Source organism: Lemur catta, chromosome 15 (genome assembly GCF_020740605.2).
Source record: "Lemur catta isolate mLemCat1 chromosome 15, mLemCat1.pri, whole genome shotgun sequence".
In the NCBI taxonomy this organism is placed as follows: domain Eukaryota; kingdom Metazoa; phylum Chordata; class Mammalia; order Primates; family Lemuridae; genus Lemur; species Lemur catta.
Genome location: NC_059142.1, coordinates 54345937 through 54358037, shown reverse-complemented (window position 1 = coordinate 54358037; position 12101 = coordinate 54345937). Strand labels below are relative to the sequence as shown.

Below are 12101 nucleotides of genomic sequence, written 5' to 3'. Positions count from 1 at the left end.
GTATGATTCATGGGATAAACAGGGTTTCTATTCAAAGAAGGACCCAGAAAAATAATTTTGTCTCTTTAAAACTCAGATTTGGAGAGAAAAGCCAGAGCAGGAAGAGGCTGGAGAAAAGGAGCTCATCTCCAGAGAGAGGACCAGAAGTACCCCTTTACATCAGATACATCCTTCTTGGGGGCCGCACCCCGTCTCTGATTGGCACTAACTTAACCACACAAAGCTCAGCCCTGGTAGAGTCCGCACTCCACTGAGGCTGAGCCTGGAGGAGATGAGGCTCTGCCCATGGGCCACATCTCTGCTGCCCAGTGACTGAGACACCTGCGGCGCACGGGCCCGAGGGACTGCACACCCAGAGCCCACGCAGACCCGACCCAATTTTGAATTCCAGTCCTGCAAACAGCAGCAGGAAAATCCTCTTTGATGCATAACGTTAAGAGGGACTCTGAGAAGATGCTGAAACACCCCACAGCCTGAATGGCCACAAATTCCAGGAAGATGATTTCACTTGCTCGCTTCATGATAAAGCACTGAATCTTCCCAGGGTTCATAAATGTCCCTGCACAGACGCCAGATGGCCCACAGCTGCACTTCCCAGAAAGCCCACCGGCCTGTCATGGCGATTCACTGCCAAGAAAACTTTAGTCAACAGCAGAAGGTGCCGGCTCTCTGGAACCTGGAAGCCTGAAACTGGCCCGGCCCTCAGAGCAGAGCTGGGGAAGCAGCTGCCCTCCCCCGCTGTCTCTAGAGGGGGTGATGTCACTTATGGGCACAGGCTTGCAAACTAAAGGCCTAGATGTGTGAACAACGGATTTCCCAAAGCATGGGCCACAGAGAAGGAAGGATCCTTCAGTCCACCGGAAAACCATGGGACAATGGGAAGGGTACACAGCAACCTGTCTGAAGCCCCAAAGGGGCCTAATGTCTAATACTTATCAGTGAAACACAGTGTTTGTGGAGGGAAGGCTGACAGCAGGGTAAGATCAATGTCTGCCCTGCCTCACAGCACTCCTGCCAGCCCTCAGAGCACACAAGAAGCAGGGCTCCGCCTGCACCGCTCCAGACCACATGGGCAGTTCTGCAGTGGCCTTCCTAGGAGCCCAGAGACACAAACCAGCTCCCAAAAAGATGAGGAAACCCTCCTTGGCACACAGCAACCCAGAGGAGGCCAAGTGTCAACTTAAGTCTCAATTCAAGTTATCACATGACCACCTATTATGTACCTTGGAGGGTACAAATGAAGAACCAGGCACATTCTCTGCCTCCCACAACCTTGGCAGCCTCATAGACCTACACACCTGAAATGCTCTAACACCACAAGAGGAAACGCTAAAGTTAATGAAATCAAGGTCAAAATGTCCAGTGCATATGCTACAAGTCATCAGAAAGGGAGCTGGGGACGCCTGGGCCACTGGGGATGTTTTACAGCAGCCTACCTTGACAGGGCCTTGAATAACCTGTGGAATTCAAACAGGAAATGCAGAAAGGGGGGATGCTCCAGGCAAGGAGAGGTACAAGCAAACAGAAGAGGAACTAGCAAAAACCACTCTCAAGAGAAAAACGTCAGAAGGCCTCAACAGCTCAGAGAGCACACAACACACACACACACACACACACACACACTCTCTCTACACAGGTGTCAGGGTCCGCCCACCACCTCTGTCCTGCCTGGGAGAGAGCCACTCTGCCAGGCACCAGGCTAGACGAGCCCCAGCGCCCTGCGGCTCCCTAGGCAGGTCTCTTCCCTACCAGGCAGCTCTCCCTGGGAATGTTCCACCAGGGCCTCCATCCAACAGTTACTGAAGGCTTTTTATGTTGGCTTCCTGCTTAATCTGTGCACTGACAGGTTTATTTTTGTTAGAGAAGAGAAGGAACTAAAAGCCAATTAGGATTCATGGATTCATTGTGGAGACCCAACCTTCAAGTAACAATTTTACGTATCTAAAAAGGAAGGTGATTAGAAAAGAGGAAAGAGTTTTATAAAGGTCTCCACAATTATGGCACATGCCGAGGAGACCACGTCTGGACTGGTGACACTCAAAATCCAGCAGAAGCAGGTCAGCAGGCCAGAGAGAGCCAATCCCATTCTAAACCCGCTCTGCTCTCTCCTCCAGGGCCTGCTCAGGGGCCCATTTTCTTCCTTCCACATCAGCCAGAACCCCATGGGGGTTAGTTCCCGGCTTTCCACAACGTAACTCCTGGGAATTTTCTCAGAAAAGGTTTATCCCTGTGCTAGCAGCAGCCCCTGCTGCACAATAATTCTGACCTCCAGGGGCCGACCACCTGCAAAGGCAATTGCCCACACACCAGGGAGGTTTACTAAGAAACCACATGTCCCAGTCAAGAAACTAAGCCCCAAGTGATTTGAGGAGGCAGCGAGGCTGTGGTTACTTTACGCAAGAAGCCTAGCTGTATGTCACATTCAGCATTTAGAGAACTAACCCAGTACACACACACACAATTTCCACATCTAGACCCGGGCTCCCCAGAATCGTCTTTCTAGATAGCATCGAGTTCCCAGTTCTAGTCAGAGGAAGGAGGAAGTGGCAGGGGATGGGAAGTCCGATGATAAGGCTCTGCCAACCCTGCTTCTCTGAAGGCTCCGTCCTTTACTCTGGAACGCTGGGGAAGTTTAGAGAACAGGGCCATGGCAAGGGCACATGGTCCCCCACAGCACCAGTGCCTCGGGATTCAAAATCTGACAAGCTGTACTCCTTTACCGTGCAAACCTCAGCAATAACCAAAACAAACGAACAAACAGCGCAAAACAATCCGCAGCCTGCAACCCTGAAGGTGAAATGGGACCGGAATCCTCTCACAGTCAGCCCAGCTCCAGCTACCGCCCACAGAACACTTGACGCTGGGCAAAGGTTCAGTCATGTGATTTAAGGCTTCCCGTGGAATTTGCAGACAAATTCCCTGAACTGGGGAGTGGGCTCGGCTTAAGCACTCCTGACCCCTCCCTGACCTACGGGCATCTCCGACCTGAGGGCCTCCACTACCAAAAGGGGGAACCTGAGGAAGCAGGTGCAGTGAGTATGAAGGAGGGGTGCGGTGGAGAGGGGAGGAAGTTTCTTCCCACCATCTCGAGGAGGACTGGGGCAACCACCAAGTGAGGACAGTGGAAGCCTGCCTGGCCCACCTGCGCGTGCGTGCACACACGTGCACACACACACACACGCACACACGCACACACACACACACATAGAAGCACAGGACCTCAGTGGGACTTTAGCTCAGAATAATCAGCCAAAGGCAAACAGTGCAAGCACACAGCAGCTAAGAGACTATGGAACACACCTACTTACACAAGAAGCCTTGGGGAAAATGAGAAGGCATTTCTCCCTTTCGTGGGGAGATAGGAGTTTTTCATTTCACCGAACACTCTGAAGCAGCCAGTGCTTCGTGGAAAAACACCAGCACACCTCACCTTTCTCCTCTGGCCATGCAACAGCGTGCCTGGAGGTCAACCCAGCTCCCACAAACGCCAGAGAATTATACCTTGGTCTACACTTCACCTTTAGAAGACCCTTCCACATCCTCTCCAGGTGCCAGAGAACACACATCTGCTTCCCCTGGAGCTGCAGTACCTAATGTCACCCACTATCGATGGGACACAACAAGTAGTAGGCCAACATCTTAGGGTTTTATCAAAATCGGGTATGTGAGGCTGTGAACAAAGAATATGGTAAAGCTGAAGGTCTGTCTGCAGACTACCCACAATGGCATCACGGACAGCGCACCCAGCACAGGGCATTAATTCAGTGTCCCCCACTGTGGGCTGGGAGACATGGTCTAAAGGTCCATGCGCCCTTCTGAAACCGTAAGATAAGATTCATGGTACAGACTCTGTGGTCTGGATCCCACCCAAATCTGTACAAAACGATGAAAAAAGAAATGAGTTTTTAAAAGAAACTGAGCTTTCTGGATTGCAGTATTTTCAGAAACTACTTTTTTTAGAAAAACCCACCCTACCCCTCAGTCATACACATTTAGATGTAAAAAAGTGAACTGATGAGAAAAGAGCAACAGTCATAACACTTCCTGAGAAAGGCTCCAGAAACTACGTGAAGCTACCGTACTTCCTGCAACCCTGGCAGCAGGCGGCCCTTCCTGACTAATGCAAGACCTAAACCCGAGGATGGGAAATGAGTGTGGATTCCCGGAGGTTACAAAAGACCAACGGCCTGCTGAACTCCCACAACAAGTCCAGCACGAGAGGCCAGGGCTTCCAGCGTTCACTTACACGCTGCCAGATGACTCTCCTCCCGGCTTAGCCAAAAGGAAGTTGATTACATTGGGGGCCAGAAATCTAATATATTTATAACCCATAGTACACCTAGGGTAGCCAAATGCACCAGACACATCAGAGTGCCTGAGGAGAACCAATCACATGTTCTACTACTCCAAACAGCTTCAGCCAGCCAGACTCCTGACAACCTCGAAATCAACTCGTTTACATTAATCAGAAGACACTATTTACAAGAGGATTACCTATTAGAACATTTTAATCCCAGCCTGGTTTCCATCTGCCTACCAGCACACAACTGATTAAGCCTAATTCATCACCAGCTACAATGTGCTCAGGGGCACTTGTTAATATTAATAAGGCTATACAGTTGGGAAAGTCAGTCAGTTGTAAATCTTTCAATTCACTGCAAGATCAAATGTGAATTATCTAGAAAAATTATGCTTTGATTCTAACATGCACCTCCCACCCCATCATATTGTTATAAATAAACCAAGAGATGGCTGTCCTGAACTCTAAGGAGTAAGAAAGACTGGGTCCCAACATTAGGAAGTTCAAAGAAAAAGTAACTTCCATAAATCTGGTGGTCCCTCAGAGCAGCAACTACTTACAAGTCGAACTGGCCTGCCATTACAATGTAAGAAAATCTAATGGAAAGAACAGTCTGCTAGTTACCTGTTTCTCTTATAACAAGAAAGTTAGGAACCCCTACCCCCTCCAACACACACACATTCAAGCACCTAGAATAGAAAAAAATGGGACTTAAGTTTGAAAAATAAAGACTATGGGCACACACAACTCAAACTGAAAATAGTTTAAAAAGAAAAAAAAAGTAGGCCACAGAAAAAATATTTCCTTGCATGACAGGCAAATTCAAGGTCAGGGACTAACACCCTATTAATACATTCCCCACTAGGTCTCACCTACTCCAAATAACCAGCCCATTCTGTGTAGCCCCATGACTCCAAAAAACTATCTGAAGCATGTCCCCCTCTCCTGAGCTCCAGCTCTGTCACAGTCAGCGGGACACTGAACACCTCCACCTGGAGGGACCTGGATACCAACTAACAGGCCCAAGTACACCTTATCATCATCCCCAAACCTGCTCCTCTTCCTTCTCCCTGTTTCAGTGCAGTGTTCCAACCTCCATGCGCCCTATCAGGACTGATTCTAATCCAGTCCTCTTTTCTGCTCCCACTTCCCTGACCTCATATACACCTCATTTCAGGCCTGAACCATTATCAAAAGAATTCATACATGGACTCTCAGAGTCTGCCTTCCTGGGTCTCTGGCCCAGAAGACTGACATGCTCCTACCTCCTCTCTCCCTTCCTCCCTTCCTTCCTCCCCTACTTGGTATCCCCAGTCACCTCCTAGAAATGGTTTCAGTACCAGGGGGACCTCAGAATTGCCTTCCGTCACTCACTATCATTCCTCGAACATCCGCTCCCTCTTCTTCACCCAGCCTACTCCTACCCTCCTTCAAAACAGCTTAGAGTGACTGCCATCAGGAAGCCTTCTATGACCTCCAGGTGCCTCTCCTAGGTACTGCCACGACCTTCTACCTACTTTCCTGTAATTGTCTGTTTATGTGTCAGAGCATCTTGGAGGCGGGCCTGTCTTTATCTTTGCTTCCTCAGCACCTAGCACAGCACAGCAGTGCTCTGTACACACATGAATAAATGAATGGATCCAGCATCCCTAATGATCATGAGTCAGATGCTTGCTTAAGAGGAAACAACAGTACTTCTAAATCATTAATTAGCAGTAATTTTAAGTAGAGTTCTCTGTCTTTATGGCAGTCTCTGCGCCTGAAAGGAAACAACAGCAGTAAAAGAAATGCTCCTTTTGCTAGCCATGAAGATTTACCAGCCCCTCCAACAACTGAGTCAGACTGATAAGCTAAAATCTAAAATAATTTAAGCACATGACTACACAGCATGCTACGAGCAATGAATCAATGATTAGTGAGTTACAAGAAACCACATCATTCGGGGAATGAGGAATTGGGAGGTGCAACTGAACAATGGAGAAGAAACGAAAGTCAGCAGCCAATAAAGGGTGAGTAGCCACAACAGACATGAATAACTCTGAACACCAAGGCTACCAAGATTCAGAAAAAAATCTGCAAACCGAGTAAAGCAAAGAAAGGGTCAGAAACTTACAGTATCACTCAATACTAGTCAAAGAATTTAACCTCAGTCCTAGCATAAGTATTACTTCCAAGAATTATAAAACAAGAACTTCTGGGCTGGTCTAAGTGCAGTGGTGTTTACAAGTAATTGATCACAACCAGTTACAGATGCCTTTGTTCTTTCTCCACTCCCACTGTTTCACTTGACCAGCCTTAAAAAAATAAATAAATAAAAAAGAACTTCTTAACCTAAACATTTGTACCCCCATAATATGTCGAAATAAAAAATAATAATAATAATAAATAAATAAATGAAAGAACTTCTGACTTTAATGCCCAAGAAACTGAGCTTCTGGTTGAATTGCTGACCCAGAAAAACAACTATCCCTCTCAGCGTAATGAAGAAGAAATATGGAGCCACATAAACTACATCCATTGATATTATTTACAAAAAAAGACTTTGGGAAGTCAATTTAGACTATCCCCACTGCCCCTCCCACCATCAATAAAAAAAGCAATCATAGGCATCTGTACTCAAATATTTATAGCAGCAAAAGTCACAATTGCAAAGATGTGGAAACAACCCAAGTGCCCTTCAATCCATGAATGGATTAGTAAAACGTGGTATATGTATACCATGGAATACTACTCAACTACAAAAAACAATGGTGATATAGCACCTCTTACATTATCCTGGATAGAGCTTGAGCCCATCCTTCGAAGTGAGGTATCACGAGAATGGAAAAATAAGCACCACATGTACTCGCCATCAAGTTGGTACTAACTGATCAACACTAAGGTGCTCACCTGGTAGTAATATTCATTGGGTGTCAATCAGGTGGGGGTGGGTAAACTCACAACTAATGGATGCAGGTGCGCACGGTATGGGGGAAGGGCACGCCTCTAGCCCTGGCTTGGGCTACGCAAAGTCATTACTTGTAACCAAAATGTTTGTACCCCCATAATATCCTGAAATTTTAAAAAAAAATTTTTTTAAAGGCACAGTCATGGAAATGCCTTTTTCAAAAGAATTTGTGGAGATTGCCCCAACATTCTTTAGTAATCAATTCTAATGTTAAACAATGATTAATAATGAAATGTTTTTCATGTAGTTTAAACACAGAGAGGAAAATGACAAAGTCACCTAAACATCCTGTCTTTGAGGGTAGAACGTTTTCTGAAACTTTAAACCAAATCTCAGTGGTTTGATGCCAGGATGTAGAAGTCATCTGACTTCACTACCCACTGAAACGAACAGGTCTAAGTGCCAAAAAAATGAAAATGAAATACAGAAAATAGAGAGGCCACCTGTTCCACACCCCCATTCCCACTAGCTTCACCAATGTGAAACTTAGAGCCATTCTCTTCAGTGAGCTTCCAAGAGTTTCATCCTGCCCTGAATCTATCACCTAAAAGTTCCCCTAGATCAAACTTAAGTTTTTGCTGAAAAACTTCCACCACAGCTCAATATGAAGTAAGCTCTATGTACCTAGAATCACCACACATGACTGGATCCCAGATCTCTGTACTAAGGCAAGGAGGTCAAATCTCACCCAAGGAGCACAGACACAAAATCTAAGACAATGCAAGCACAACTAAAGGAGACAGTTCTAAGGTTTTGGTTTTTTTTAAGGCTCAAGTGTAAGGCTCAAATCTCTCTAATAATAAAACTATTTGCACAAAATTATTTTTTCCTCTTTTTTTAATATTAGCAATAGTAGCAGGCCTCTTAGGTCAGCATGTTCTTGGCCAATGTTGACTTTTAAAGACCACTGCCTGGGCCGGGCGTGGTGGCTCACGCCTGTAATCCTAGCACTCTGGGAGGCCGAGGCGGGCGGATTGTTTGAGCTCAGGAGTTCAGATCAGCCTGAGCAAGAGCGAGACCCCGTCTCTACTAAAAATAGAAAGAAATTATATGGACAGCTAAAAATATATATAGAAAAAATGAACCGGGCATGGTGGTGCATGCCTGTAGTCCCAGCTACTCTGGAGGCTGAGACAGGAGGATCATTCGAGCCCAGGAGTTTGAGGTTGCTGTAAGCAAGGCTTACGTCACGGCACTCTAGCCCAGGCAACAAAGTGAGACTCTGTCTCAAAAAAAAAAAAGACCACTGCCTGAACAAATTGCTCCAAAGCCTACTTCACCATTTACATAACTCACTTCAGTACTTTTCCGGAACACAGGCACTTTAAAAAGTGTAAAATGGGTTTCAAGTGGTTTCTCTTCCCATGCCTGCGTGTTACTGACCAAGGATTGCCTCACAGCTCTCTCGGGCAGGATGTGAGAAACGCTGCACACACAAAATCCCAGCAAGGCTGATTCACCCCCGCCAAGTCACCTCACAGCCAGGATTACTTAAGGGAAAGACCCCTCCGAACCTAAACAGTGTCTCTCGTGACAAGACTCTCCAACACTCACATCCTAGGGCCCAACCAAGACATAAATTTAGCCTCCGGAGCTTGACCGAAGCTCCCTAAACGCACACACAGTTCCTCCTCCGAGGTGTAAGTGGCCAGAGGCCGGGACTCGCCACCAAGCACGGCAGAGAGGGGAAGCGGGGACCGGCCGGGCTGCGCAGGAGGCCCGCTGGGCTGGAGCCGGCTGACAGTGGCGCACGGGTCGCCCGCCCACCTTCCCTCAAGGCCAGGGGAGAAGCAGGGAAGCCAGGCGCTGAGCCCTGGGCGGCAGAAAAGGGCCTGGGGACACCGGGAGGGGCTCGCCGTGGAAGCCCAGGGCGCCGGGCCCGGGGACGCCGGGGGGCCCGGCCGCAGCGGCGGGGTCTGGCTCTCAGGCCGGCCGCCTCTCTCACCTCCTGCGCCGGCGGTCCTGGTTCCTGCCCAGGCGGTCGGACAAGCGCCCCAGGAGCGCGGCCAGCCCCGGGCGGCCAGGCAGGAGGCCCAGCAGCCGCCTCCAGAACACCGGCCCCGCTGCCGCCGCCGCCATGGAGACTCGCGGCTTCCGCTTCCGCTTCCGCCGCGCTAGAACTTTATTGACAACAGAGAGCGCGAACACGCGGCAGCGCGCAGGCGCGGGAGCCCCGGCCCCGGGAGGGTGGTCCGGCACGGCCCCCTACAAGCCTCCGTTTCCCCCCTGGGGCGCACAGACCAAGCAGTGGTCTCTCGGCAGGAGGGTGGTCGAAAGCCCGCCGGTTAAACGCGCAGGGAGGTGTGCACAGGTGTACGAGGTGGTCCGCACACCTGCGCTCCATCATCAGGGTCCCGGGGGAAAGGATGCCTTGCATTCACTCCACGGCCCCCCACCCCCACCAGCTGTCAAAATTAACCTCCCAGTGGTGGGATTGCTTTTCAGGTCCATTATCTGTTTCAGGCTGGAGTTGGTAGGGTGTTAGACTTGCACGATACCCCCAAGGTGTTAGTTAGACATGGACAAGGTCTTGTAACTTGGTTAACACTCACACACCAAGGTGCGCAGAACCATGGAAAATCCCCACCAGACTGAGCGGGGAAGAAGTTTTCACCTTGTTATTCCCAGCGCCTGCAGCTGCATGGCACAGAGCAGCCTCAACAAACCTATGTGAGATGAATGAAAAGTCCTCCACCCTCCTAATGTGCCCAAAGACGCAGGTGTCACCGGCCCCTGGAAATGCACAGTTCTATGCTCTGAAGGTGAAAGAGCACATCCCTACATGCCAAGAACACTTTTTGCAGCTAATTTTACAAAGGAAAACCTCGCAGCATCATAAAAGGCAGAAGAGATGAGTTCTGAACTGTAAGATGCGGCTCCCTGGCTGGCCCACATGGGCTGGGACCTAGAAACTGGAAAAATTGCAGGACACAATCATATCCTACTTATCCCAGGGGGGTGTCGTGAGGTTAAAATGATATGGACACCCTGAAAACAGCATTCCGAATTCTCCCATGGAATTATCCCAAAGAAATTAATTACACATTCCCACAAGAATATTCATCTCATGATATCATGATATCAAAAGTGTGGAAGTAATCTACAGCAGGGGAGTTAGTTAAGTAAATAATGGTACATCAGTATGTTGGAAGACCATACATTCATAAAAAACAATGTTCTAGAAGAATATTTAATGACATTAAGTGTAAAAGCCAAATTACCAAAGAGTAGTATAGAGATGATCTCATTTTGTTAAAAATTAGAAAGGGTGGGGGGAAGGAGAGAATGTGAGTATGCATACAGACAGACTGAAAGCAAATACACCAAAATGTTGGTTATTTGGTGCTATTCAGGAGTTTCCAAATTGTTTACAATCAATGAGTATTTCAGATTGATTTGAACTTTTAAGTTTAGATAACTTTACAAATACTAGGTGGAATTTGATTCAACTCTTCCAAGTTAGAAATGGTGAATCATCAAATGTCCTAACTTCCAGTAACTAGAATAAGACCATCCATTGCATAGTTCTGCTTTTGCATAGTGCCTGGCACGTGGTAGTTGTAGAGTAAACATTGGCTGAATGGCTCCACCGTGATGCTTGGTGAGTGCCACGTGGACCACAGGAGCATCCCAGTCATCCTAAAAAGAGCTCTCAGCATCTTTTTGCCTATGGTATTTTGCTGTGTGAGGCATTAAGAGAGACAAACAACCATAGTACCATCTCACTGGGAATTTCCAGCCTCAAAAAAAGATGGCAATATTGATAGCATGGTAAGTTAATACATTAAAATACATTAAGGATAAACAGCAGGGAATGACCCGGTCTCTTCTGAAACCACACACCGAGAGCCTCTGGCTTTCATGGCTAGTTTGAAACAGACAGAGCTATAACCAAAGTGAGGCAACCACAACTTTGCCTCAGAACATGAACATTTGGAGGTTGCAAAAATTTTAAATAATGGCTTTCAGAGAGTAAGCAATTTTTAAATAGTTACACTTACATGATGACAGCACAGGCACTCTTTCTGCCAGGAGGTCTCATCTGGGCTGGATACTGAGAACAAGTAGAGGGGATAAGACAAGACCCTCCCAGAAAACACAGGTGGCCCGGAGAGCCTGTGTGAGAGCATTCTGTGTGCCCCAGAGCTGCTTGGAGAGCGCACAACCTGGGAGAGACACTACTGCTGATGGGGTTTCTCATTCACTCCTTGATTGTGAGAAGGCATCTGTCCTCTCAGTCCCCCTCGCCCTCCTGACCTCACCCACTGCTTCTCGTTAGTCCCACTTGCTCCTTCCCAGACAGGAGGTGCCAGGGTTAGAAAGACAGGGTTGATGGGGCTGACGGCAGACCCCATGTCTTCCCAAGCGGAAAAGGAAACCCATTCACTGGAAGGAGAGTTGACGTCAGGGAGTGGTGGGCCGCTGCCCCTGAGAGTGGGGCTGTTCTCCCAGGCAGGAAGCACCAGGAAATCCTGAGCCAAGGGCCCATGCCTCACTGTCTGTGATTCACGCTCTGAACCGACAATCACGCCAATGCAAGAGGAAGGCCCCTCCTCCTCAAGATTGCTCTGTGAGAGAGGGTCTCTCCCCAACTCGGGGCTGTGAGCAAAGTTAAGAGGGTGGTACAAACTGGCCAGCCCACCTTCTGCCTCCAGGGATGAGAAAGAAACCCTCCTGTGTGTGTGACACGGGGCCAACACAGGGGCTGACGGCTGTTTCTGAGGCGCGAGTGCTTGTATTAAAAAGGGAATGTGGCTTGGTACTAAGGCTGGGGCTGCAGCCTGCCTCCCCCTCCGTTCTTCCCTCAGTCACGGTGCCCAGCCTCACCAGCCTGGCCCTCTTGCAACCTTGTCC

At 48.4% G+C, this 12101-nt stretch overlaps 1 protein-coding gene across 8 annotated transcripts in view; it reads right to left on the bottom strand.

The window, feature by feature from the left end:
- Window positions 1–11338, bottom strand: part of PGS1 (phosphatidylglycerophosphate synthase 1) — a 71577-nt gene extending 60239 nt beyond the window's left edge. For 2 of the 8 annotated variants that reach the window (XR_006728847.1, XM_045525709.1), the window contains exon 1: window positions 11249–11338. Coding sequence is in view for 6 of the 8 variants with exons in the window: in XM_045525709.1 (XP_045381665.1) it covers window positions 11249–11289 (41 nt within the window). In the remaining 2 variants the exon portion in view is untranslated. Of the gene's footprint in view, window positions 1–9192; window positions 9348–11248 lie in introns of those variants that run through there. The other 6 variants (XM_045525707.1, XM_045525708.1, XR_006728846.1 and 3 more) reach the window with 5 other exon arrangements.
- Between the last annotated feature and the right edge of the window lie 763 nt (window positions 11339–12101).